The sequence below is a fragment of the Eschrichtius robustus genome, chromosome 13 (assembly GCF_028021215.1).
Source record: "Eschrichtius robustus isolate mEscRob2 chromosome 13, mEscRob2.pri, whole genome shotgun sequence".
NCBI lineage: Eukaryota > Metazoa > Chordata > Mammalia > Artiodactyla > Eschrichtiidae > Eschrichtius > Eschrichtius robustus.
In genome coordinates this window covers 8,165,302-8,192,998 of record NC_090836.1, presented here as the reverse complement: position 1 = coordinate 8,192,998, position 27,697 = coordinate 8,165,302, and the positions used below count along the sequence as shown (strand labels likewise).

The 27,697-nt window shown below is 39.2% G+C and overlaps 3 protein-coding genes across 5 annotated transcripts in view; 2 read left to right on the top strand and 1 right to left on the bottom strand.

Annotated features, from left to right (window-relative positions):
- Positions 1 to 18,720, top strand: part of A2M (alpha-2-macroglobulin) — a 40,572-nt gene extending 21,852 nt beyond the window's left edge. Inside the window, exons 18-36 of the mRNA XM_068559603.1 lie at positions 478 to 598; positions 3,690 to 3,918; positions 4,650 to 4,776; positions 5,129 to 5,250; positions 5,656 to 5,707; positions 7,663 to 7,746; positions 8,019 to 8,195; positions 8,520 to 8,607; positions 9,583 to 9,739; positions 10,532 to 10,606; positions 11,053 to 11,233; positions 12,505 to 12,728; positions 14,134 to 14,352; positions 14,512 to 14,639; positions 15,533 to 15,623; positions 16,724 to 16,792; positions 17,665 to 17,767; positions 18,207 to 18,248; positions 18,585 to 18,720. Coding sequence (XP_068415704.1) covers positions 478 to 598; positions 3,690 to 3,918; positions 4,650 to 4,776; positions 5,129 to 5,250; positions 5,656 to 5,707; positions 7,663 to 7,746; positions 8,019 to 8,195; positions 8,520 to 8,607; positions 9,583 to 9,739; positions 10,532 to 10,606; positions 11,053 to 11,233; positions 12,505 to 12,728; positions 14,134 to 14,352; positions 14,512 to 14,639; positions 15,533 to 15,623; positions 16,724 to 16,792; positions 17,665 to 17,767; positions 18,207 to 18,248; positions 18,585 to 18,601 — 2,306 coding nt within the window. The 3' untranslated portion in view covers positions 18,602 to 18,720. The remainder of the gene's footprint in view (positions 1 to 477; positions 599 to 3,689; positions 3,919 to 4,649; positions 4,777 to 5,128; positions 5,251 to 5,655; positions 5,708 to 7,662; positions 7,747 to 8,018; positions 8,196 to 8,519; positions 8,608 to 9,582; positions 9,740 to 10,531; positions 10,607 to 11,052; positions 11,234 to 12,504; positions 12,729 to 14,133; positions 14,353 to 14,511; positions 14,640 to 15,532; positions 15,624 to 16,723; positions 16,793 to 17,664; positions 17,768 to 18,206; positions 18,249 to 18,584) is intronic.
- The window catches only part of KLRG1 (killer cell lectin like receptor G1), a 181,243-nt gene that overhangs the window by 91,355 nt on the left and 62,191 nt on the right, over positions 1 to 27,697 (bottom strand). The window lies entirely within an intron of this gene.
- LOC137775236 (alpha-2-macroglobulin-like) overlaps positions 20,595 to 27,697 on the top strand; it is a 31,313-nt gene continuing 24,210 nt past the window's right edge. Inside the window, 1 exon segment of the mRNA XM_068560910.1 lies at positions 20,595 to 20,625. Within this exon segment, the coding sequence (XP_068417011.1) occupies positions 20,595 to 20,625 (31 nt within the window).

Genomic DNA, 27,697 nt, shown 5'->3' with positions numbered 1-27,697 from the left:
CTTATCTTCTGACACATTTGGGAATAAAGAGCTTTTAAAATTCTTGATCCTCTCACTCCTACAAACGGTTTCTCAAAGCCACTGTCAAAACGTCTGGGTATGATTTTTCTTTGCTCCCGCAGAGGTGCAGACCAAATCCTGACCTCAAGTCACAGCACTCCCCACTTAGCACAGTGCGCAGGAGCTGCAGAGCCTCCTTTCTGCCTCTAGGTCTCTTTCCCAGGCAATCCAAGACTCTTTCTGCCTCTAGGTCTCACTGTTCTCTGATTGTGATTCTCTTCCCCCAGCTCACTCCTAGCTTACTGTAATGCTTCAGAATTCATCTAAATATACCACCTCCTCCAAGAAGCTTTCCCTTAATACCCAAGTGTCCTCTCCTGGTTCCTACCTATTTCATCACCCTATTTCTTTTGTAGCACTTACTACAATCTCTCATAAGCCTTATCTTTATATTTATTGTTTCTGTCTCCTCCGCAGTCGTAGCTGAAATGGGAAGAGGTCATGAACTTATGCATATAATACATATTTCAGAGCCTCCCACAGAGACTGTGCGAAAGTACTTCCCTGAGACGTGGATCTGGGATTTGGTGGCAGCAGAGTAAGCAACTTCTTTCATATATAAGATGCAACAATATAGATTCCTCACAATTTTCCATTTTTAGCCAGTTTTTCAATATCCAAGTGTATCTTTTGGACACATTGCTGTGTTCAGGAGAGGTTTAGTATAATACTTCTGTTATGAAGTCTCACTAATCAAATTGTATCAGAAATTTTGCACAAATGTCATTCTAAGATTTCCAGAAAATGAGCATAAGGACTAAATATAACCAAGCACTGCACAGATTAACACCTATAAGAGATCCTTCATTGCTCGGCAGTCCTGAGTTAAGCACAGGGTCAGTCAAGCCAGCTCTACACAGTAGTAGTAGAATTTAAAATTATAAACCTTCCCTCAGTGGAACAGTATTTTAGAGAAAAAAATTTAATAACAATCTAAAACTACATATTTATCACTATATTGTCTATAATAGATTATACTACAACTACATGTCTAAGGAGGGACTGATATAGACTAGAATTGAAAACAGAGTTGGAAAAAAGGGACTTATACATTCCCATTTCAAGCCTTGATTATACTCTCCATTATTGGTATTTCTACTAAGTGCATTCAAGTCATGACAATAGAATCATTTATGTAGGGGTTCTCTTCCTAGAAGGGATTTACAGGCATACCTCAGAGATATTACAGGTTCAGTTCCAGATACTCCAATAAAGCGAATATCACAATAAAGTGAGTCACATGAATTTTTTGGTTTCCCAGGGCATATAAAAGTTATGTTTACACTATACTGTAGTCTATTAAGTGTATAATAGCATTATGTCTTTAAAAATGTATAGACTTTAATCAAAAATACTTTATTGCTATAAAATGCTAACCTTCATCTAAGCCTTCAGCAAGGCATAATTTTTTTGCTGGTGGAAGGTCTTGACTTGATGCTGATGGCTGCTCACGGATCAGGATGGTGGCTGCTGAAGGTTGGGGTGGGGCTGTTCCTTAAAACAAGACAGCAATGAAGTGTGCCACGTCAATTGACTCCTCCTTTCACAAACGATTTCTCTGTAACATGCAATGGTGTTTGATAGCATTTTACCCACAGTAGAACTTCTTTCAGAATTGGAGGCAATCCTCTCAAACTCTGCCACTGCTTTGGCAACTAAGTTTTTGTAATATTCTAAATCCTTTGTTGTCATTTCAACGATCTTCCACAGGAGTAGCTTCCATCTCAAGAAACCACTTTCTTTGCTCTTCCATAAGAAGCAACTCCTCATCCATTCAAGTTTTAACAGGAGATGGCAGCAATTCAGTCACATCTTCAGGCTCCATTTCTAATTCTGGTTCTCTTGCTGTTTCCACCACATCTGCGGTTACTTCCTCCACTGAAGTCTTAACCCCTCAAAGTCATCTATGAGGGTTGGAATCCACTTCTTTCAAACTCCTGTTAATGTTAATATTCTGACCTTTTCCTATGAATCAAGAATGTTCTTAAAACAAAGAAAAAATGTTCTTAATGGCATCTAGAACAGTGAATCCTTTCCAGAAGGTTTTCAATTGACTTTGCCCAGATCCATCAGAGCAATGACCATATACGGCAGCTATAGCCTTACAAAATGTATTTCTTAAAGAATAAGACTTCAAAGTCAAAATTACTTCTTGATCCATGGGCTTCAGAATGGCTATTGTGTTAGCAGGCATGAAGACAACATCAATCTCACGGTGCATCTCCATCAGAGCTCTTGGGAGACCAGGTGCATTGTCAATGAGCAGCAGTATTTTGAAAGGAATCTTTTTTCCTAAGCAGTAGGTCTCAACAATGGGCTTAAAATATTCAGTAAACCACGTTGTAAACAGATGTGCTGTCACAAAGCCTGTAGCTTTGTTGTTCCATTTATAGAGCACAGGCAGAGTAGAGTTAGCATAATTCTGAAGGGCCCCAAGATTTTCGGAATGATAAATGAGCACTGGCTTCAACTTCAAGTCACCAGCTGCATTAGCCCCTAACTAGAGAGTCTGCCTGTCCTTTGAAGCTTTGAAGTCAGACATTAACTTCTCCTCTCCAGCTATGAAAGTCCTAGATGGCATCTTCTTCCAATATAAGGCTGTTTCATCTACATTTAACATCTGTTATTTAGTGTAGTCATCTTCACTAATTATCTTCTGGATAATTTGCTGCAGCTTCTACATCAGCACTTACTACTTCACCTTGAGCTTTTATGTTATAGAGATGGCTTCTTTCCTTAAGCCTTATGAACCATTCTCTGCTAGCTTCAAACTCTTCTTCTGCAGCTTCCTCACCTCTCTCACCCTGCACAGAATTGAAGAGAGTTATGGCCTTGCTCTGGATTAGGCTTTAGCTTCAGGGGATATTGTGGCTGGTTTGATCTTCTATTCAGACCACTCAAATTTTCTCCATATCGGCAATGAGGCTGTTATGCTATCTTATCATTCAAGTGTTTACTCAAGTATCACTTTTAATTTCCTTCAAGAACTTTCCTTTGCATTCATAACTTGGCTAACTGTTTGGTGCAAGAGGCCTACCTTCCAGCCTATCTCAGCTTTCAACATGCCTTCACCACAAAGCTTAATAATTTCTAGCTTTTGATTTAAAGTGAGAAGTGTGCAATTCTTCCTTTCACTTGAATGCTTAGAGGCCATCGTAGGGTTGTTAAGTGGCCTAATTTCAATATTGTTGTGTCTCAGGGACTAGGGAAGCTCAAGAAGAGGAAGAGGGACAGGGGAATGGCTGGTCAGTGGAGCAGTCAGAACACACACAACATTTATCTATTAAGTTTGCCATCTTATATGGGTGCAGTTCATGGCACCCCAAAGCAATTACAATAGTAACATTAAAGACTGCTGATCACAGATCATTGTAACAAATATAATAATAATTTAAAAGTTTGAAATATTGAGAGAATTACCAAAATGTGACACAGAGAGATAAGGCGAGCAAATGCTGTTAGAAAAATGACACCAATAGGCTTGCTTGACGCAGGGTTGCCACAAACCTTTAACTTGTTTAAAAAAAAACACAGTATCTGTAAAGCACAATAAAGCAAAGTGCAAGAAAATGAGGCATGCCTGTATTTAACTGCTTACTTTTTGTTCTGCACATTGCCATCCTCCCCAGCTCCTCAGGTGTGGCTGAAGTAGGAGTAATAGTCCCCGATACCATCACTGAGTGGAAGGCAGGGGCCCTCTGCCTGTCCAGTGACACTGGACTTGGTCTCTCTCCGACTGCCTCTCTCCGGGCCTTCCAGCCCTTCTTTGTGGATCTCACGATGCCCTACTCTGTGATCCGCGGAGAAGCCTTCACACTCAAGGCCACTGTGTTAAACTACCTTCCCAAATGCATCCGGGTAAGGACTTCTCTTTATTAATTTGAACACAAGGTAATAGTCAAGTAAATTAAAAACTGCATTCCTGGGAATACTGACAAACTCCTGTGTATAAGATGGGCTCACCAGGAGATAATACTGTCAGAGATACTCATATGTTATATGACTATGGTTGCTGATATCTCCAAATACCAAATGACAACTTAAAACAAGGTTCTGACCCTTATCATAACCCTTTAAAGTTAGGAAGTTTGTGTAACATGAAGATTTCTGACATGAACAACAAAAACCAGTATGCTGATTCTCATGTCTTATACTCTCCAAGGTTTCAACCTCTACATTCCCATATATTTAACTTTTCTTATATGATTAACTGTATTAAACTTAACTTTTAAAGTTATTTATGTGCATCTTACCATAACTGTTTATAAATCTTGTATACTCTGCTGGGAGAGCTGAGGGTATGGTCAAGATCCTAAGCCAAAGGAGCAGAGCTTCTACAGGCAACAAACATACCATCATGACTTTTCCTCTCCTCTGCTCCTACCACGTGAAAGAGCAGATTATCCCCAAATACTAATGTTTAGATGTCAGATCCACTTATAAGATGCTCAGTCTTCATTTATATTATCTTCAATATTAGGCAACCTGAAATCTACCCAATCCCTCAATGTGCTTTATTTCAAGCCATTCTTCCTTTGGCCCCCTTTCCCTCTGGTCTATTTGTCTCCGTGTCTCATGTGTGGTTTCAGGTCAGAGTGCACCTAGAAGCCTCTCCTGCATTCCTAGCTGTCCCAGGAGAGAAGGAACAAGAGACTCAGTGCATCTGTGGGAATGGCCGGCAAACCGTGTCCTGGGCAGTAACCCCAAAGTCATTAGGTGAGAGACAGCCTCCTAGAGGCAGTTCTCTACTCAAAGACTGTGTGTGTCTGTCTATGGGATCCTCATATCCAGGCAAAGACGCCCCCACCCCCCGCCAAATGGTAGAAGTTTTTTCTTTGTCTTTCATTCTAGGATGTCTAGAAGGATATACCCCCTTCCCTCACCTCCGGCTCCACCTTGGATTCTCAGTATCATTAGCCTCTAGTCTATGCTGCTTCCATTCCTGCTCCTATGTTTTTATAGAACAAAAAAATAAGGTCACAAAGCATTAAACATTTATAAATCTTGGGGTTTGGAGGCATGGAGGAAGAGAGAGATGGTGCTCATCTCTACTGGCCCCTTTTTCCAGGGAATGTGAATTTCACAGTGAGTGCAGAGGCACTGGAGTCTCAAGAGCTGTGTGGGACCGAGGTGGCTGTGGTCCCTGAACATGGAAGGAAAGACACAGTCATCAAGCCCCTGTTGGTGGAAGTAAGTAAGCCTGCCCATTTGATAAGTCACGGTGAGTCAAGAAAAACAATGGTGAATCCAGCTGGGGTTCCAGCTTTTAGGTAAGAAGGGCTAAAAAATAGATATATGAAAAAAGAAATATATATATATATATATATAGTCATGGGATATTTCACAATATGATTCTCTCTCTGTGTGTGCGTCTCTCTCTCTCTTGATTTTACTTTGCAATTTTCTCCTCCCTTTCTCATCTATCAACCTGTCTCCTTCATATTACTTACACTTATAGAATTTGCTTCTATAATACATTTGAAAGTCAGTTCCAACTCTTCTCTTCATCAAGAAACCTGTAGTTCCCCTATTAACACACATGTCCTGAAAGTCAGTCTATTCTCACTTCTAACTTTTCTTTCTTTCCACCTAAAGCCTGAAGGACTAGAGAAGGAAGCAACATTCAACTCCCTGCTTTGTCCATCAGGTAAGACTCAGTCATCATAATTAAAATAACATTGACTAGAATATAATATTTGAAGTTCAAAGTATTTTATATATACCATTCCTACACTTTCCCTATGAGGTAAGCAAGACCTGAAGAACCATCAACCCATTTGGTAAGTGAGGAAACTGGTGTTTAGAGAGGCCAAGTAGTTTGATCAGCTGAATATCCGTATCCCAGGAATTCTGAGTCTTTATTTCTTAAGCACCTGTGCAAACATCAAATTGTCCTTCTGACCAGTGTATGATCTGGTTATAGGTAGAAAGTGGGTAGATTCAAAATGAATACTGCCAAAGGGGATATTTCCTTGGATATTAAGTAATACCACACATGGGTAGCTGAATTCAAGCCCCTTCAACACTGAGTTTTGCATAGCTAACCGCACTGGATAATGAGACTATGCTATTTCCAGAAGAAAAGGTTGCCATAGCCTTTACCATTTGTCACGTCAATATTTGTTTGGTGCCAATCCTATACCTAGTATCCTATCAGTCATTGGGAAGGGACTAAAGAAGCTTACAGTAAAAGATACAGCTTTATCTTTGTGGAGAATTTCCTAGTCTAAACAAAAGCATTTATAGAAATTTAGTACACTAAGAAATGTATCAACACAATGTGTTCTCATATCAAACCAATGTCTAATCAACATCATGTGTTCCTTACCTTTCTGTACCTACTAATTTCTGTTTATTATCTTTTTTGTCATGTCAATACTTAAAGTATATAAAATGTATTCTAAAAACATAATTGCCTTATTATTTAGCCTTATTTCTACATTTAAGTGAATTTAGTCCTTACTGCCAAATCCATATATGTCATCTGTTTTCTTACAAAACTTTTTCTGAAGGGAAGAGAAGTTTTTGACATACAAATAATACATACATAATTAATATAACTATGTATGTATTTAACACATAATTATATTATGTATTTAACTACATGATTAAATTTAACTACATAACTATCAGTAATTAATATAATTGATAATACATACATAATTAATGTATACAACTTAATGAGTGTGGAGATAAGTATACACCTGTGAAACTGTCACCACGATCTATACCATAAGCCTATCCATCACTTCCAAAAGTTTCCTCCCACTCTCTTATTATTATATTTTTGTAATATAAGATCTATCCTATTAGCAAATGTTTAGGTTTACAATACAGTATTGTTAACTGTAGGCACTATGCTTTACAATAGACCTCTTGAATTTATTCATCTTGCATAACTGATAGGTTGTACCCTTTGACAAAAGTTTTATTATTAATCTTATGAGGACAGGATGCAGTATAATGATAAATACTACATTTTTCTTTTTCCATCTTCATGTAATTCACCAATATTAAAATGCCAGCAAATGTATGCTTAGCAGCAGCAATTAATTTATTTTCACTGAGTCAAATACTGTTCATCTTCACCCCTAGCCCCATGTCTAGCGCTTCCATTAAAAATACTGTCTTCATATCTGGTGAAATTTGATGGAAGTAAAGACCGAGCATTATGGTAGAATTCAGGAACTTTTGAAGATTTTTCCTTTGCTTATATATACATAGCGGGTTTTCTGCATACAACTGTTGTGTAAGGAGGCTGGGGATGGACATGAAATATATCACCTTGTGATAACAATCTTGTGTTAGCCATAGGATGATTACGACAGAATCACAACATCACAGGTACTTGTCAGTTTGTAGCCTTCTTTTGGAATGCAACTCCACATACAAGGAGGTTGGGGAAGGAAAAGTTCTAGAAATCTCAGAATCCCATTCATATATGTTGAAGGTATTTTTTAAAACTGGAATATTAAAAGAGGGACAACTTTTCAGAAGAAGTTTAGGTACAAGGCATAGTTCTGGCTTCTGGGTCTTGGAGCTCTTCAGGAAGATATACAGCAGAAATCATCCTCATTGTGGCTGATTTGTTTCTCTCTCTAGGTGCCGAGGTGTCCGAAAAATTATCTCTGAAGCTGCCACCAAATGTGGTAGAAGAATCTGCCCGAGCCTCCTTCTCAGTTTTGGGTGAGTCTCCAGCCCTAGGGGACTACTGTACTATATTAGACAATGTCTACTATATTTTTTCCCATAAATACTTCCTCAAAATAACAGCTATACTTTTAACTTCTTTCTTCTTTGGACTTACTTATTGCTTCCAATCATACTTCTGTTCCTTGAAGACACCCTTCCTAAAATTCCTCATTTCTTTACCTCAGCTAATTATTCATTTCTTCTTAATGATTCTGATAGATTATTATCTATAAGCTTTATGACTTCCCATCTCTCCCATTTCCTAGGAGACATATTAGGCTCTGCCATGCGAAATACACAAAATCTCCTCCAAATGCCCTATGGCTGTGGAGAACAGAATATGGTCCTCTTTGCTCCTAACATCTATGTTCTGGATTATCTAAATAAAACACAGCAACTGACTGCAGAGATCAAGTCCAAGGCCATTCGCTACCTCAACACTGGTGAGTCACTGAATAAGGGAGCGAAAATTTCACAGTGCAATTTTAACAACAGGTTGGAATCCCCAGTAGGCTTGAGTTACTTATGAATTCTATGATATGTAAATTTATCATACTATGATAGTTACAATAATAAGAATACTATGACACTTGATTTCATGGTACCTATCCAGTGTCCAACCTCCAATAAAATGTTTAGGACTCAGAACCATCTAACATATTGCAGCAAAATTTAGGAACTATCACAGGATGCCAAGGCATTTTGTTTATTTCTCTGGCTACAGAATGTACAACCCGTCATGTTGCTTCATTAACCTTCCATTCCAGGTTACCAGAGACAGCTGCTCTACAGGCACTATGATGGCTCTTATAGCACCTTTGGGGAGCAACATGGCAACAATGAGGGTAATACCTGGTAAGGGAAAGACAGTTTTTTGAGCTCCTATTTTTGTGTCAGGTCTTTTACGTATATTATCAAAATTATATTCCCAGGAACCCTATCAGATATGTATTATTAAACCTATAGTTGGTTATACTAGATAAATATACCCAAACTAGCAAGCAAACAAGCAAAAAAGCTGAGATTCGAATACACGTATGTTAGATTTGTCCCCAGAATTCATCCTGTTCATAATACACCAAGGTATTCTTTCTGAAATAGCTATTATTTTTTTTCTAAAATAGCCCCCATAACCATGATTTTTTTAATGAGATAGCCAGCAAACATAACATATAACTTCTAGATAAACCATGTTCACTTCAGTTTATGTTTTTAGATCATATTCATCTTAATCACTAATAAATTCAATAATAGGAGGAAAGAAATGAGATGGACCCAGTGATATGAAACACTGTTTTAAAATCCCTGAGGCAAAGCAATGTCAGAAGTTACTGCATGTAAGAGCTGTGTATGAGAAGATTCTGCCATCTACAGGAGAAAATCGCTAAAGAAAAGATTTAAAGCCTTACTCAAATAAAATTAAAAAATAAGTAACATTAGTACAGTTGACCCTTGAAACACATGGGGGTTAGGGGCGCTGACCTTCAGCAGTAGCAAATTCACATATCATTTTACAGTCGGCCCTCGGTATCCCCAGTTGTGCATCCACGGATTCAACCAACTGGGGATCATGTAGTATTGTAGTACATATTTAGTAAAAAAAAAAATCCATGTGCAGGTGAACCCATGCAGTTCAAACCATGTCGTTCAAGGGTCAGCTGTACGAGAGCTAGCAGATTCATCAAGTAAAGGCAATGGGAGCTCTAAGTAAAGAATTCCTGTTAGATGACTCACATCAGTGTGAGAAGTGTCCTATGAAGCCTGTTGCTGTGACGTGGTTATAAAACCATTGTAACAACATAAATGTGATCATCACTTCCTCCCCTTCAGGCTCACAGCCTTTGTACTGAAGAGTTTTGCCCAGGCTCGAACCTATATCTTCATTGATGAAGCACATATTACCGAAGCTCTCACCTGGCTCGCCCAAAAGCAGAGGGACAGTGGCTGTTTCAGGAGTTCTGGGTCACTGCTCAACAATGCCATTAAGGTGAAGTGTTCTCGGAGCTAGTGTTGATTTGTCCATTACACTGTCCACAAGGATGAGGAGAGGAAGTGATAACATAAGAATTCCTTAAGGAAGGTATCAGAAGAAAATAAAACCTGGATAGCACCAAGAAAGAGGGGATGGAACTCAGAGTGATTGTGATGCTTTGCTTCATGGGGATGTATATGGGTAAGGACAAATTCCATGACAGCAGAATACAAGGAGCTGATTAAGAGCATTCTCAAAAGTTATTGGGAGTTTTTAAATTACTGATTCATTTTCAGTACTGGTAATTGATCTGTTCATATTTTCTGTTTCTTCCTGGTTCAGTCTCGGGAGATTATACCTTTCTAAGAATTTGTCCATTTCTAGATTGTCCATTTTATTGGCCTATAGTTGCTGGTAGTCGTCTCTTATGACCCTTTGTATTTCTGTGGTGTCAGTTGTAACTTCTTTTTTCATTTCTGATTTTATTGATTTGAGCCCTCTCCCTTTTTTTTCTTGATGAGTCTGGCTAAAGGTTTATCAATTTTGTTTATCTTTTCAAAGAACCAGCTTTTAGTTTCACTGATCTTTTCTATTTTTTTTAAGTTTCTATTTTATTTATTTCTTCTCTGATCTTTATGATTTCTTTCCTTCCACTAAGTTTGGGTTTTGTTTGTTCTTCTTTCTCTAGTTGCTTTAGGCATAAGGTTAGGTTGTTTATTTCAGATTTTTCTGGCTTCCCGAGGTAAGTTTGTATCGCTATAAATGTCCCTCAAATTATTCAAATCTGTCTCTCTCTCATATTTACAGGGTGGAGTGGAAGATGAAGTGACCCTCTCTGCCTATATCACCATTGCCCTTCTGGAGATTCCTCTCCCTGTCACTGTAGGTGCCCTTGCTGAAGCCTCTTTCTAGATGCAATGAAACTGCTGACCTGATGTCTGAAACAACACCCCACTAAAAACCAGTTGTCGGCATTCCTTCTATGCAATGTCAATGCTTCCCAGATCAGTAGAGAATTTAGTCAGTCCATTAAGAAAGATTTACACTTCCCCAGTGATGGCCCTAGTCTATTTTTCCCCTAGCAACCCCACTACCACCACCACCACACATGCAGAATGAATTCTAAAGATATGGCCTATATTCCTGCCTTATGAATGTGAGACTAACAGATTAAAAAAAATACTATTCTCTCTATCCGTAAGAATGAGGCTAGAAAGACAAATGCTTTCCAACAACTTCTTGACCTCTGTGCTGTGGTCTGTGTTTACCCGGGAGCACTAGCCCCCCCTATTCACAGAGCTCGCTCCCTTCTCGCTCTGCCTTCCCAGCACCCCGTCGTCCGCAATGCCCTGTTCTGCCTGGAGTCAGCCTGGAAGTCAGCCAAGGAAGGATCCCGAGGCGGCCACGTCTACACCAAGGCACTGTTGGCCTATGCCTTTGCCCTGGCAGGTAACCAGGAAAACAGGAGAGAAGTACTCAAGTCACTTGATGAGGAAGCCGTAAAGGAAGGTGAGAGCACACCCGGGATCTTTCTCCCATCCCACAGTCTCTGGATCAAGGACTCCATATCAAAAATACCCCATGACTACCTCTCAGGACCCCTTTCCCCTCTCTTCTTTTGTCTATGTCATTATGGACTCAAGGATTTCTTACTCAAGTCACACATCCAAAGATAAGAGGCAATGTACTTTATATATACAAAAAGGCATAAAGAATAATAAGCAATCACCTTTAATACTTCCCTTCCAGCTTAAGAAACAAAATATTACCAATGCTGGAAAAATCCCTTGCGTACCATTCCTACCTGCAAAAGTAATCGTTATCCTGAATTTGTCATTACAATTCCATGGATTTCTTTATCTTTTTACTGCATATGTATCCCTAAATAATATTCAGAATGTTTACATTTTTCATCTTTAGATAAGAAGTATCATCCTTCTGAGTATTTCTGCTTGATCCTTGTCTGTCTGTCTGCCTTTTGTTTTTTAAGTTCAACATTAGGCAGGCTGAGAGGAGTCTCCTGTATGGGTATGTTAATTTTTACTGCTGCATGATACATTACAGTATATTTAAAAGGCCATAATTTATTTAGAGAGTCTCTCCTCGTGGATCTTTTCTTGTTTCTTATTTACTTCTATTGCAAACCATTCTGCAATGAATACTCATATACCCATCTCCTTGAGGGGGTGTGTGAGTTTCTCTAACTTGTACTTAGAAAGAGTAACTGCTGATTAGCGGGCTAAACACATCTTCCCCTTTGCTGGATATCATCAGATTACTCTCCAAAGAGCTGTTTTCTTCCCACAGCAGTGTAAATCCGTTCCCGTTATTTCACACCCTGTCAGCCTTTGCTATTTTGAGGATTACTCTATTTTTTTTTTAACCTAATGAGTGTAAACTCCATTATCTCATGTGATCTGTGATCCTCATAAGAAACCTCCAAGGACAGTCTTTATAGAAAGCTGAACAAGCCCTAGATAGGGTCTGGATAACATCAGACGTCGGAAATTACCACAACCAGTCAGAGAACTTGCTCTGCCATTTCTCTCTTCCACCAACGCAACCACCGCAACCATTTGAAAACCTAGATGGCACAGCTTCTGACTCCTTAGCCCAGATGAAACAAGCCTTATTCAGCTGTCTGTAGGCGGGAAGCCGCCAGATAAGATTTAAGAGATTATCACTGGAAGGCAACACGCACTTCAGCACTGGCCCTTGTACTTTTACCTGAAGTTAAATATGAACATGTGGTCACTTGCAGATCTTTTTCTCACCTCCAGATAATTCTGTCCACTGGACACGACCTCAGAAACCCAAGGCACCAGTGCAGCGTTTGTACCAACCCCGGGCTCCCTCTGCTGAAGTGGAGATGACAGCCTATGTGCTCCTCGCTTACCTCACTGCCCAGTCTGCCCTGACCTCGGAGGACCTGACCCCTGCCACGCGCATTGTGAAGTGGATCTCAAGGCAGCAGAACTCCCAGGGGGGCTTCTCCTCCACCCAGGTCTGTGGTTAGCGAGAGCCTTTTACTTTACCTTCAGGTAGAAAAATGTTTGAACAAGATGCAAACACATACAAGAAGAAAAGAAATGAAGATAAGAATAACTTGAAATGAGAAGAATGTGATTAGTATTCAAGGATGGTGAGAAATAAGAAAAAATGAGAGTCAAAGAGGGCTGTAAAGAAAATGCCAATTCTGCCCCAACCCCATCCCATATTTTTATCACAGGCTCCTATTTCCAGTAACAACTCTACATCCCTAAAGCAACAGTGGGGCACCAGGACCCTACACACAATGGCCACAGCAGAACGAATTTTAAAATCCACCATTCTTCTGGAAGTTCTAAGAGTCCTTTCAAGTTGTTCCCAGAAACACTACTCAGAAACCAATCATCTCTCCTTGCAAAGCTCTCCATTTCTAGGTCCACTTTGACTGGCTTCTTTTAAGGCTGACACATTTCATGCTTCCTCTATCCACCTCTTAATATACAAACATTTGTTCATTGGGAGCATAAAGAACTGTCTTTATTCATCCAACCTCCTGAGCCTAACTATACAGTCTTATATCTAAAAAATTCATCAATATAGACAGAGCAGGGAGTTTCATCTCCAGAGAATTCAGGGGTTAGCATATGCACCCTAAAAGAGAAGCAGAATGTGACAGAAAGACATTCCATCCCTTTTCCACTGTATTTAATCTCTTATTTTTCCATATAAATGGAGAAAATAATTTTGTTAAAAGTTATCATTCATTTCTTAGAAAATTATTATTTGAAGGATGCCAGGTTCAATGTGGATGAGAATTGAGAATATGACCTGCCCGGTGGAGGGGGATCCAAACTTCTGATGAAAAAGAGAGAACCAAATAAAAATGTCAACAAATCCAGAATATAATTATAATTATTCATTTTTTATTTCCTCTGGAGAAACTGAAGCATGACCCTGATCATGGCTGCAAAGGACCCTGGGTTTTCTCAGGGCACTGACCTCAGCAGCAGAGCAGAGTGTAGCTTGGGGTGAGAGCCAAACTGAACTTCGGTTGGGTGGTAACAGATATGACCACAGTTGTCAAGAAAGACATCTTAGGCAAATAGCTAATGCTAATAAATAATTCCCATTCATATATATTCTCCACATTGCATACCTCACATATATTTATAGAGAGAAGAGAATTGATTTTCTGAGAAATAAATTTCTAAAGCATATAGTCCAAGGCAGATATGTGAAGGGTATGGTTCTATCATCTATCTAAGGATTATAATCAATCTCGAAATGAGAACCCCAATATTTAAGCAGTGAGGGAAACAGGAAATAGGAAATCAAAGCCCTTTTTGTGGCAGCTAACATGGGCCTTTGGGTCTTCAAAGGGTTATCATGCCTAAGTGGGTTCCCTCACCTGTCTCTTCCAGGACACTGTGGTGGCTCTCCATGCTTTGTCCAAATATGGAGCAGCCACTTTCACCAGGACTGGGAAGGCTGCACAGGTGACCATCCAATCTTCAGGGACATTTTCCACAAAATTCCGAGTGGACAACAGCAACCTCCTGTTACTACAGCAGGTTTCATTGCCAGAGGTGCCCGGAGAGTACAGCATGACAACGACAGGAGAAGGATGTGTTTACCTCCAGGTGAGATTCCAGGGGCAGGTGGGGACAAAAGGTCCAGAGTAACATTGTCACTGAGAAGGCCTAACGCAGCAAATGATGGGGCAAATCAAAGAAAGAGTTGAGGAAGTTGGGAGGAATCCTGGACAAGGGAAAAATCACAGATTTTTGTCTGTTCCACAGACATCTTTGAAATACAATATTCTCCCGAAAAAGGAAGAGTTCCCATTTGCTTTGGAGGTGCAGACTCTGCCCCAAACTTGTGATGGACCCAAAGCTCACACCAGCTTCCAAATCTCACTGAGAGTCAGGTAAGATCTCTGATTGCATCATGCAATTCTGGGTATAACAACCAATCTTCTTACTGGAACTCCGCATTAAGCAGAGTAGGGTGACAGTGAATGTTTGTTCTACCTTTATTGAAAAAGCAACGTGTTCTTGTGTTGACACAGAATTTCTCAGTGTTGGGGCTTACATTGTACATCCCCCAACTCTAGGATCTATTACTGTCTAGTCTCATTATTTACAGCTTATTAATTCCCCTCAATAATAAATAAAGAACCTCTAACCTGAATTCCTGACTTTATTCTAATGTAATTAATCATCCTGATTTCATTCTATTGTAATGAAATCCTATATTATTCTTGCTTTATCTGGGACAGAGGTGGAGACTTCTTGAAAAGCACGAATAGAAGGAAGTAGTGACTCTCTAGTTAGAATTCCTCCTGGTAATAATTAAGTCTCAGATTATATATAAAATAATCAATTTTGGGGAAAATACATACATAAGCAGCCATATTCAAATACCTACAGGGCTATTTGTATCTGTCCTCAAGAATATTATAACCTGGTTGGGGATACTATTCAGGAAAAAAGACAAAGTATATGTAACAAATAACTGGGATAGCTTAGCAGTCTCATGCCCAGCTAAGCATCACTTACAGAGCTTTCTTAAAATGGAGATCCTCAGAGTTCACACCCATGAAATTCTGATTCATCAGGTCTAGAGTATAGGCCTGGTCTCTGTGGCTTTAACAGGCTCCCCTGAAGATTCTAATGCACAGCCAGTTTTTTGAGCTACTTGGTAGGAAATTTAGGAAGACTTCTGGTACTTTTCAGGGCTATTGAGTGCTTACTGTGGACATCGAAAAAAAATATTTAATAACACAGAAAATCCTAATTCCTTTCTTCTCTGGATCTTTAGTTACACCGGAAGCCGTCCAGCCTCCAACATGGTGATTGCTGACGTGAAAATGGTATCTGGCTTCATTCCCTTGAAACCAACAGTGAAAATGGTAGGTTTACTATAAGCCCAGGAGACCCTATTTTATTAAATGTTTTATGTATCTCTAGACTTAGACAACATTAATAAAAAAATACTATTAAATGAACTTCTATCCAAGACATGACTGTCTCCAAAAGCAGAAATATAATTTAGCACGTTTATATGGGGGTTTGTTTGTTTGTTTTCTCATTTAACTTTGTTTAAATGGGTCTCAAAATTTTATGATGGACTTTTGGTCAAGTTTCCATTAAGGTATTAATAAAAATACTAATTTAAAAAACTAATAACTCAAAACTGCCGCCCACAGAAAAACAAATGATCCATAAAACATTCTCCTTTTCTTCTACTTTTACGATACATTGTTATCATTAACCAGTCTTTCACTACTAAGTTCAATGGTCAATTCAGACGGTTTTGAGACGGGGCTTCCACCATTGATCAAACTGGGGTGGCAGGTATTAGGGATCATATTCATTTAGCCTTCTGAACTCTCTGCGCAGACCTGGTGACCGTGCCAGCTCCAGCAGCCTTCCTGTCCACTGCTTTAGGGACACCCACAGCAACGGTCTATCTCTTGTCATGAACAGCACTTTGCTAGGAGCCACATCTACTGGGAAAAAATTGTCAGCAGGCTACTGCTTTAATGGAGCTTAGAATCTTCAGAAGATAAAGCATACACACATGAACTAGTGAAAAAATATGAGAAAGATTGATTGACATAAACTAGAACTATTACAGAAGTACAGAGGAAACTGAGATTGCTACAAGTTAGAATAAGCAAAAAAAGTAAAAAACCAAAAACCTCCTTCATAAAGGAATGGAATGTGAATTGAACCTTGAAATATGGGTAATTTCCAAGTTTAGGGCATTTAGTTCCCTTTTCTTCAAATAAATCAATTTACACATAGGTCCTGTGTCGTACTAATGTTAAACCCTGCATCCCAATTATCTTTCATTTTTAATTCTGCCACATTATTGCCTTTGCTTACAAAAAGCATTTGAAGAAATTTTACCCTCAGGCTTAATTTGGTAATAAATATTCTTCTTTTCTCTGGTTCCCCAGGGTTTTCTTCTGTTTATTAACATTTGTGATGTCTTAATTTTCTTCAGCTTGAAACATCTGACCACGTGAGCCGAACAGAAGTCAGCAACAACCATGTTTTGATTTACCTGGATAAGGTGAGAGCCCTGCCATTCTATCCAAAAAAAATATGGATAATGAGCTACCTGGGAAGTGAGTGAAGGCATTTTGGAGACATCACCTCCACGCTAAAAATTTGAGAATTCTAACATTAGGTCCAGAGAATATTCTCCTCTCCTTCTCTATTTATATTTCATCTGGGACTATGGGAAGAAATGACTTGTTATAATATTGGGATATGAATATTTCTAGGACCCCATAAGCAAGAAATTCTCCACAAAAGGTGCTCATTATGTTATGCACAAGTTATTTTGAAGATACATATAAGGAAGTAACCATTGGGATTAGTCAATTATTATATCAACAGCACATCAAAAAGACAAAAGGGGAATATGCTATCAATCTCAGCAAGGACTTAGACCATAAAACAAGATCAGTGCACCAATAAACCAATCTGATTTTATAGTTGTGTGTTGTTGCATAGTTTATTCATTACTATATTGACGGATATTATAGTTTACAAATTTTATGAAACATAGGCTGCAGTGATCCACCTTTTATATTCCTTTTTGAGTCGACACAAGTATTTCTACAAGATAGAGTAGTGAAGCTGTACTGAATCTCTGATACTTAAAACTAAACATAGCTATTCAAACAATAAAAAGCCTGCCTCATTCACCCCCTAGGAACAGAGCCACGCACTCACATTGATGGGAATATATGAATAGTTTTAGTTATTTAAGAAACAATTTGGGGAAGTTTTCACCTACTCTGAGAGCTTTTGGCCCAATTTAAGTACCCTGTTAGTTGACAAAAAGTTTTTCCCCAAAATAGATGAATACTTAAATTCACTCAAAGAAGATACAGGAAAGCTCCCTGGAGAGTCATTTAATTCCCTTTTGCTTTATAGGTGACAAATCAGACCCTGAGCTTGTCCTTCACGGTTCTGCAAGACATCCCAGTAAGGGATCTGAAACCAGCCATAGTGAAAATCTATGATTATTATGAGACAGGTGAGTGAAAGTAAAGTCCACACAGAAATTAAATACCTGATCACAGAAATTTAGATTTGAGAGATGTGTTGGGGCAATTCATTACACTAATCACTCTCATCACTTCATTTTGTCTCTATCAAGTCTGATATAAATATATTATTACTAATACAAAGCACCTGTAAGATATTTAGTTCCCTTTTCTTCAGATAAAATCAACTGTAGGACAATATGAAATTTAAATAAGTATAACATCTGTACTCTTACCCTTCAGGAGTTTAGGGTAAAGGAAAGCATAACATACAATATTTGAAAATATAAGACAGAAAGCAGCACATCAAATGAATGATGCTGAGGTTTCCGATACAATTCTTCCCACAATAAAGATTCTTTCACTGACCTGTAACATAGATGTTCGCTTTCCCTCTCACTTCTCCTGACTATTTTTGTTTTTATTCAGATGAGTTTGCCATTGCTGAGTACAATGCTCCTTGCAGCAAAGGTAAGCAATTCATACTCCTTCCAGATGGAGTCAGAACCCCTTTGGCCTGTCCCTCAAATCTCCTCCATAAAATTCTGGCTAAATATTTCTCATAGACATCATACTGTTCACAGTGCAACTTATTATAGAAAAATACATTTATTGGGAAAGGGCCCCTGATAGTCAGACCTCAGTTCACAGAATTGCACATTAGATAATTTTAAGTAATGGATCTCATTTCCCGCTATACTAATTGGATTTCCTCAGGTACCATGCTACCCAAATCTAAAGGAAGGAATATTCACTGTTCCAGAAACCCAAGTCCATCTTAATTGTCTATTCTTTCCACTATCACAGACACTGGAAATGCTTAAAGACCACATCAATGAAAACTGCTTTGCTGGAGTCCCTGTTCCACAGACTCAGGTCTCCATGGAAGAAAAGAGTTCTTATATCTTTGAAGGCTTGTTGAATAAACCTTTTTCTCTGGTCAGCCCATATCACTGTTTACTCATTTATTCAGTAAACACTTATTACACTTCCACGTGATTCCCAATAGACTCCTGAGATAAAAATTCATAGCAATCAAGGGCTAAAGGATTTCAAAAACTGAAAAACATTACAGAGGTGGTGGTCACAGTAGGCTTCATTTAGAGGTTGCAGGGAAAAGAAGAAAGTATTGGATTATGTACTAGGAGCATGTAAAGTGAGTTTGGTTATAGAATTACCCTATGAAAAAGACAAAGAGTGGATTTATGAGAGAATAAAAGGCTGACTTGACAAGGAAAGACTTTCCACACTAAAGGGAAATATGAAATAGAAAGTTGGATATGTCCAACATTGGGAGGCAGCATAATTAATTGGGACTTGATCTGAATTGGAAGTTATGTGACCTCAGAACCAAATCTGCCATTGACCAATACAAGTGATCAGTCAGTTAACCTTGGGTTTCAGATTCAAGAAAGGATGACAGATTGAAAATGCTGAAGAGGCGATTCAAGTAGAAGTGAATTTTCCTAGAAGAAAGAATATATAGGATTCAAAGCCCAAATAGGACTGTTACATCTTTTTTCTGCAACTTTGAGCCAGAACCAAAGGATGGATACAAACTCAAGGAGGTATTCAGAGGCATTAAGTATTAAAATCATCCATTATATGGATGGAGGGGCAGAAGCTTCTGGAGTTTGAAGAGAAGGTCCCTGAAAAGTCCTAGAGTCCTAGTCTTCATCTGGTTGAGTCTGACAGAAGCCTGGATGCTATAAACTAAGAACTCTAAAGGACTTGAAGTTCAAGCACCCTTAGCTCTGTCTCCAGGCTAGGCAAAAGTAAAAGATAAATGTTATCACCTTTGTGCTAGATTCTACTCTAAGCACCTCATAGGTATTAATATATCAACTCTATGAAATAGGTATTCTTATAACAAATGAGGAGAGTGAGGCACAGAGAGGTGTAACTTGCCCTAAGCTACTCAGCTAGTAAAGGGCTGAACCAGAATTCAATACTAAGAGGTCTGGTTTCCAAGTCCACACTCATAACCTCAAACCATGCTGTCTCTCCAGCCCACTTCAGACAAGAAAGCCAAGAAAAAAACATATTTCAGAGCTGAATAAATGTTATAATTAGTATCAATTAAGCATCCATCCAGGGCATGAAATATAAAAAAAATTAGGGGTATGACGAAAGGAAATAAACTAACAGGATTAAAATAAATTCTATCAGTTAGTTCTAGTCCTTTTTTCTTTGTTCATTGCAAATCATGACTGCAAATGTACTTGAAGAGTATACTTGTTGCAAATCAATCATTGTGTCTCCCTGGACCAAGATTCATTCCAGAAACCTTTACTGATTACTTCCTGTGTGTCAGGCACTATATTCCATGCTATGATACAGAATTCAATAAAATGGGATTCCTTCCTTAGAGAAATTACACTGCAGAGTAAAAGAAAAAGATACATATTTGCCTTATTATAATACTACATGATAAGTACTGCAAACTATTTATTACCAAGATGGACTCCAGGCACAGTGACCTTCTCAAGTTTTGACGTACCACATCCAAGTTCTGATATTCTGGTAATTATCAAGCACTCTCTAAGAATTCATTTATAATTTGCTTCATTTTTCTTTCATTTGTATTGTAAGATTTTGGACACTATTTTTGTGACTAGGGAGACCTGGACCCGTGCATCCTCTTGAGCCATGAATTTTCACATTGTGTTCTTTACCCTGGGGAAAGGTCTAATTATAATTGAAAATGGATTTGCCACCAGTCTACTGGTATGGGTAGAATTTTAAAGAGTGACATATCTTGACTACATCGAATTTTGTGAATTGAGATTTACTCTTTCTGTAAAAGGATGTGGAGACATGACAGTAAATGAGATAGAGATGTTCAGGGGTCAGTTTATATAGAGTTTTATATTTTATTTTTAAAAATAATAAGGTGCTATATGCTTGCATTTTCTCACATGTGCCTCATCACCAAACTCATCCTTCCCCACCCTGAGTGAGTTGGTCAGAGGCAACCCCGTGCCTCAGGGAAATTGGGTGGTTATGGCAGGAATTCAAAGAGAAAGAAATAGAATACTTGATCCACCTTGCAAGAATAAATAACTTTTATATTTATTTAAACCCCATGATAAATCAAAAGTTAACCCTGGAAGATTAGAGTATGACAGTTTACTGTATGAAAGAGGTCACAAGAATTCAGAATATATAGGAAACATCTAAATGATGGCAAAATATGTGGCTGGAAACAGAATGAGGAAGCACTCTATGTATCATTAAAGAAATATCCCCAGGATTATACTGTTAAGAGAAAACGGTAGAGCTAAGAACAGGGTACATATTATGGACTCATATTATAATAAAAGGGTGGGAGCAGAAATAGCATGTCCTTTGTTTTTTCTTTTTGCACTTACATAAACTAAAACTAGAATGATACCCACCAGAAAAAAAAAAAAAAAAGCTACTAAGAAAGTATTTACCTTCCTACAGAAACAGTGTAAAGTAAGTGGAAGTCTTCAAGGATGGGAAGGAGACCACTTAGAGAATACCATTTAAAATTATTTGACTATTGAACTGTTTGAACATATTTACTATTCTGAAAATTAAACTAAAATCCAGTGAATAAGAAGCTTAAGTCTAAGAAGAAATATTGAATTCAGTACCTGCCAATCTATACAACGAGAAAGAATACTTACTCTATAAAGTACAATTAAAGATATCCTACCGAGAGGCTAGGAGAAGATGGCGGAAGAGTAAGACACGGAGATCACCTTCCTCCCCACAGATACATCAGAAATACATCTACACGTGGAACAGCTCCTACAGAACACCCACTGAACGCTGGCAGAAGACGTCAGACCTCCCAAAAGGCAAGAAACTCCCCACGTACCTGGGTAGGGCAAAAGAAAAAAGAAACAACAGAGACAAAAGAATAAGGACGGGACCCGCACCAGTGGGAGGGAGCTGTGAAGGAGGAAAGGTGTCCACACACTAGGAAGCCCCTTCGCAGGTGGACACTGCGGGTGGCGGAGAGGGGAAGCTTCGGAGCCACGGAGGAGAGCGCAGCCACAGGGGTGTGGAGGGCAAAGCGGAGAGATTCCCGCACAGAGGCTCGGCGCCGAGCAGCACTCACCAGCCCGAGAGGCTTGTCTGCTCACCTGCCGGGGCGGGCGGGGCTGGGAGCTGAGGCTCGGGCTTCGGTCGGATCGCAGGGAGAGGACTGGGGTTGGCGGCGTGAACACAGGCTGAAGGGGCCTAGTGCGCCACAGCTAGGCGGGAGGGAGTCCAGGAAAAGGTCTGGAGCTGCCAAACAGGCAAGAGACTTTTTCTTGCCTCTTCATTTCCTGGTGCGCGAGGAGAGGGGATTCAGAGCGCCACCTAAACGAGCTCCAGAGATGGGCGCGAGCCGCGGCTATCAGTGCGGACCCCAGAGACGGGCATGAGACGCTAAGGCTGCTGCTGCCGCCACCAAGAAGCCTGTATGCGAGCACAGGTCACTCTCCACAGCCCCCCTCCCGGGAGCCAGTGCAGCCCGCCACTGCCAGGCTCCTGTGATCCAGCGACAACTTCCCCGGGAGAACGCGCGGCGCGCCTCAGGCTGGTGCAACGTCACGCCGGCCTCTGACGCCGCAGGCTCGCCCCGCCTCCTCCGTACCCCTCCCTCCCCGCGGCCTGAGTGAGCCAGAGCCCCCGAAGCAGCTGCTCCTTTAACTCCGTCCTGTCTGAGCAAAGAACAGACGCCCTCAGGCGCCCTACACGCAGAGGCGGGTCCATATCCAAAGCTGAAACCCAGGAGCTGTTCGAACAAAGAAGAGAAAGGGAAATTTCTCCCAGCAGCCTCAGAAGCAGCAGATTAAAGCTCCACAAACAACTTGATGTACCTGCATCTATCAAATACCTGAATAGACAACGAATCATCCCAAATTGAGGAGGTGCACTTTGGGAGCAAGATATATTATTTTTTCCCCTTTTCCTCTTTTTGTGAGTGTGTATGTGTATGCTTCTGTGTGAGGTTTTGTCTGTATAGCTTTGCTTTCACCATTTGTCCTAGGGTTCTGTCCGTCCCTTTTTTTATTTGTTTGTTTTTGTTTTTAACTTTAAAATTTTTTTCTTTTTTTCTTAATAATTATTTTTTATTTTTTTATTTTAATAACTTTATTTTATCTTTATTTTATTTTATCCTCTTTCTTTTTTTTGCTTTCTATTTTTTCTCCCTTTTATTCTGAGCTGTGTGGATGAAAGGCTCTTGGTGCTCCAGCCAGGCATCAGGGCTGTGCCTCTGAGGTGGGAGACCCAACTTCAGGACACTGGTCCACAAGAGACCTCCCAGCTCCACGTAATACCAAACGATGAAAATCTCCCAGAGATCTCTATCTCAACACCAAGACCCAGCTTCACTCAATGACCAGCAAGCTACGGTGCTGGACACCCTATGCCAAACAACTAGCAAGACAGGAACACAGCCCCATCCATTAGCAGAGAGGCTGCCTAAAATCATAGTAAGGCCACAGACACCCCAAAACACACCACCAGACGTGGACTTGCCCACCAGAAAGACAAGATCCAGCCTCATCCACCAGAACACAGGCACTAGTCCCCTCCACCAGGAAGCCTACACAACCCACTGAACCAACCTTAGCCACTGGGGACAGATACCAAAAACAACAGGAACTACGAACCTGCAGCCTGCAAAAAGGAGACCCCAAACACAGTAAGATAAGCAAAATGAGAAGACAGAAAAACACACAGCAGATGAAGGAGCAAGGTAAAAACACACCAGACCTAACAAATGAAGAGGAAATAGGCAGTCTACCTGAAAAAGAATTCAGAATAATGATAGTAAAGATGATCCAAAATCTTGGAAACAGAATAGAAAAAATGCAAGAAACATTTAACAAGCACATAGAAGAACTAAAGAGGAACCAAGCAACGATGAAAAACACAATAAATGAAATTAAAAATATTCTAGACGGGATCAATAGCAGAATAACTGAGGCAGAAGAACGGATAAGTGACCCGGAATATAAAATAGTGGAAATAACTACTGCAGAGCAGAATAAAGAAAAAAGAATGAAAAGAACTGAGGACAGTCTCAGAGACCTCTGGGACAACATTAAATGCACCAACATTCGAATTATAGGGGTCCCAGAAGAAGAAGAGAAAAAGAAAGGGACTGAGAAAATATTTGAAGAGATTATAGTTGAAAACTTCCCTAATATGGGAAAGGAAATAGTTAATCAAGTCCTGGAAGCACAGAGAGTCCCATACAGGATAAATCCAAGGAGAAACATGCCAAGACACATATTAATCAAACTATCAAAAATTAAATATAAAGAAAACATATTAAAAGCAGCAAGGGAAAAACAACAAATAACACACAAGGGAATCCCCATAAGGTTAACAGCTGATCTTTCAGCAGGAGCTCTGTAAGCCAGAAGGGAGTGGCAGAACATATTTAAAGTGATGAAGGAGAAAAACCTACAACCAAGATTACTCTACCCAGCAAGGATCTCATTCAGATTTGATGGAGAAATTAAAACCTTTACAGACAAGCAAAAGTTAAGAGAATTCAGCACCACCAAACCAGCTTTACAACAAATGCTAAAGGAACTTCTCTAGGCAAGAAACACAAGAGAAGGAAAACACCTACAATAACAAACCCAAAACATTTAAGACAATGGGAATAGGAACATACATATCGATAATTACCTTAAATGTAAATGGATTAAATGCTCCCACCAAAAGACACAGACTGGCTGAATGGATACAAAAACAAGACCCATATATATGCTGTCCACAAGAGACCCACTTCAGACCTAGGGACACATACAGACTGAAAGTGAGGGGATGGAAAAAGATATTCCATGCAAATGGAAATCTGAAGAAAGCTGGAGTAGCAATTCTCATATCAGACAAAATAGCCTTTAAAATAAAGACTATTACAAGAGACAAAGAAGGACACTATATAATGATCAAGGGATCAATTCAAGAAGAAGATATAACAATTGTAAATATGCACCCAACATAGGAGCACCTCAATACATAAGGCAAATACTAACAGTCATAAAAGGGGAAATCAACAGTAACACAATCATAGTAGGGGACTTTAACACCCCACTTTCACCAATGGACAGATCATCCAAAATGAAAATAAATAAGGAAACACAAGCTTTAAATGATACATTAAACAAGATGGACTTAATTGATACTTATAGGACATTCCACCCAAAAACAACAGAATACACATTTTTCTCAAGTGCTCATGGAACATTCTCCAGGATAGATCATATCTTGGGTCACAAATCAAGCCTTGGCAAATTTAAGAAAATTGAAATCGTATCAAGTATCTTTTCCGACCATAACGCTATGAAATTAGATATCAATTACAGGAAAAGATCTGTAAAAAATTCAAACACGTGGAGGCTACACAATACACCACTTAATAAAGAAGTGATCACTGAAGAAATCAAAGGGGAAATCAAAAAATACCTAGAAACAAATGACAATGGAGACACGACGACCCAAAACCTATGGGATGCAGCAAAAGCAGTTCTAAGAGGGAAGTTTATAGCAATACAAGCCTACCTCAAGAAACAGGAAATATCTTGAATAAACAACCTAACTTGCACCTAAAGCAATTAGAGAAAGAAGAACAAAAAAACCCCAAAGTTAGCAGAAGGAAAGAAATCATAAAGATCAGATCAGAAATAAATGAAAAAGAAATGAAGGAAATAATACCAAAGATCAATAAAACTAAAAGCTGGTTCTTTGAGAAGATAAACAAAATTCATAAACCATTAGCCAGATTCATCAAGAAAAAAAGGGAGAAGACTCAAATCAATAGAATTAGAAATGAAAAAGGAGAAGTAACAACTGACACTGCAGAAATACAAATGATCATGAGAGATTACTACAAGCAACTCTATGCCAATAAAATGGACAACCTGGAGGAAATGGACAAATTCTTAGAAATGCACAACCTGCCGAGACTGAACCAGGAAGAAATAGAAAATATGAACAGACCAATCACAAGCACTGAAATTGAAACTGTGATTAAAAATCTTCCAACAAACAAAAGCCCAGGACCAGATGGCTTCACAGGCGAATTCTATCAAACATTTAGAGAAGAGCTAACACCTATCCTTCTCAAACTCTTCCAAAATATTGCAGAGGGAGGAACGCTCCCCAACTCATTCTACGAGGCCACCATCACCCTGATACCAAAACCAGACAAAGATGTCACAAAGAAACAAAACTACAGGCCAATATCACTGATGAACATACATGCAAAAATCCTCAACAAAATACTAGCAAACAGAATCCAACAGCACATTAAAAGGATCATACACCATGATCAAGTGCGGTTTATTCCAGGAATGCAAGGATTCTTCAATATATGCAAATCAATCAACGTGATACACCATATTAACAAATTGAAGGCGAAAAACCATATGATCATCTCAATAGATGCAGAAAAAGCTTTCGACAAAATTCAACACCCATTTATGATAAAAGCCCTGCAGAAAGTAGGCATAGAGGGAACTTTCCTCAACATGATAAAGGCTATATATGACAAACCCACAGCCAACATCATCCTCAATGGTGAAAAACTGAAACCATTTCCACTAAGATCAAGAACAAGACAAGGTTGCCCACTCTCACCACTATTATTCAACATAGTTTTGGAAGTTTTAGCCACAGCAATCAGAGAAGAAAAAGAAATAAAAGGAATCCAAATCGGAAAAGAAGAAGTAAAGCTGTCACTGTTTGCAGATGACATGATACTATACATAGAGAATCCTAAAGATGCTACCAGAAAACTCCTAGAGCTAATCAATGAATTTGGTAAAGTAGCAGGATACAAAATTAATGCACAGAAATCTCTTGCATTCCTATACACTAATGATGAAAAATCTGAAAGTGAAATTAAGGAAACACTCCCATTTACCATTGCAACAAAAAGAATAAAATATCTAGGAATAAACCTACCTAAGGAGAAAAAAGACCTGTATGCAGAAAATTATAAGACACTGATGAAAGAAATTAAAGATGATACAAATAGATGGAGAGATATACCATGTTCTTGGATTGGAAGAATCAACATTGTGAAAATGACTCTACTACCCAAAGCAATCTACAGATTCAATGCAATCCCTATCAAACTACCACTGGCATTTTTCACAGAACGAGAACAAAAAATTTCACGATTTGTATGGAGACACCAAAGACCCCGAATAGCCAAAGCAAGCTTGAGAACGAAAAATGGAGCTGGAGAAATCAGGCTCCCGGACTTCAGACTATACTACAAAGCTACAGTAATCAAGACAGTATGGTACTGGCACAAAAACAGAAACATAGATCAATGGAAAAGGATAGAAAGCCCAGAGATAAACCCACGCACATATGGTCACCTTATCTTTGATAAAGGAGGCAAGCATATACAGTGGAGAAAAGACAGCCTCTTCAATAAGTGGTGCTGGTAGAACTGGACAGGTCCATGTAAAAGAATGAAATTAGAACACTCCCTAACACCATACACAAAAATAAACTCAAAATGGATTAAAGACCTAAATGTAAGGGCAGACACTATCAAACTCTTAGAGGAAAACATAGGCAGAACACTCTATGACATAAATCACAGCAAGATCCTTTTTGACCCAACTCCTAGAGAAATGGAAATAAAAACACAAATAAACAAATGGGACCTAATGAAACTTAAAAGCTTTTGCACAGCAAAGGAAACCATAAACAAGACTAAAAGACAACCCTCAGAATGGGAGAAAATATTTGCAAATGAAGCAACTGACAAAGGATTAATCTCCAAGATTTACAAGCAGCTCATGCAGCTCAATAACAAAACAAACAACCCAATCCAAAAACGGGCAGAAGACCTAAATAGACATTTCTCCAAAGAAGATATACAGATTGCCAACAGACACATGAAAGAATGCTCAACATCATTA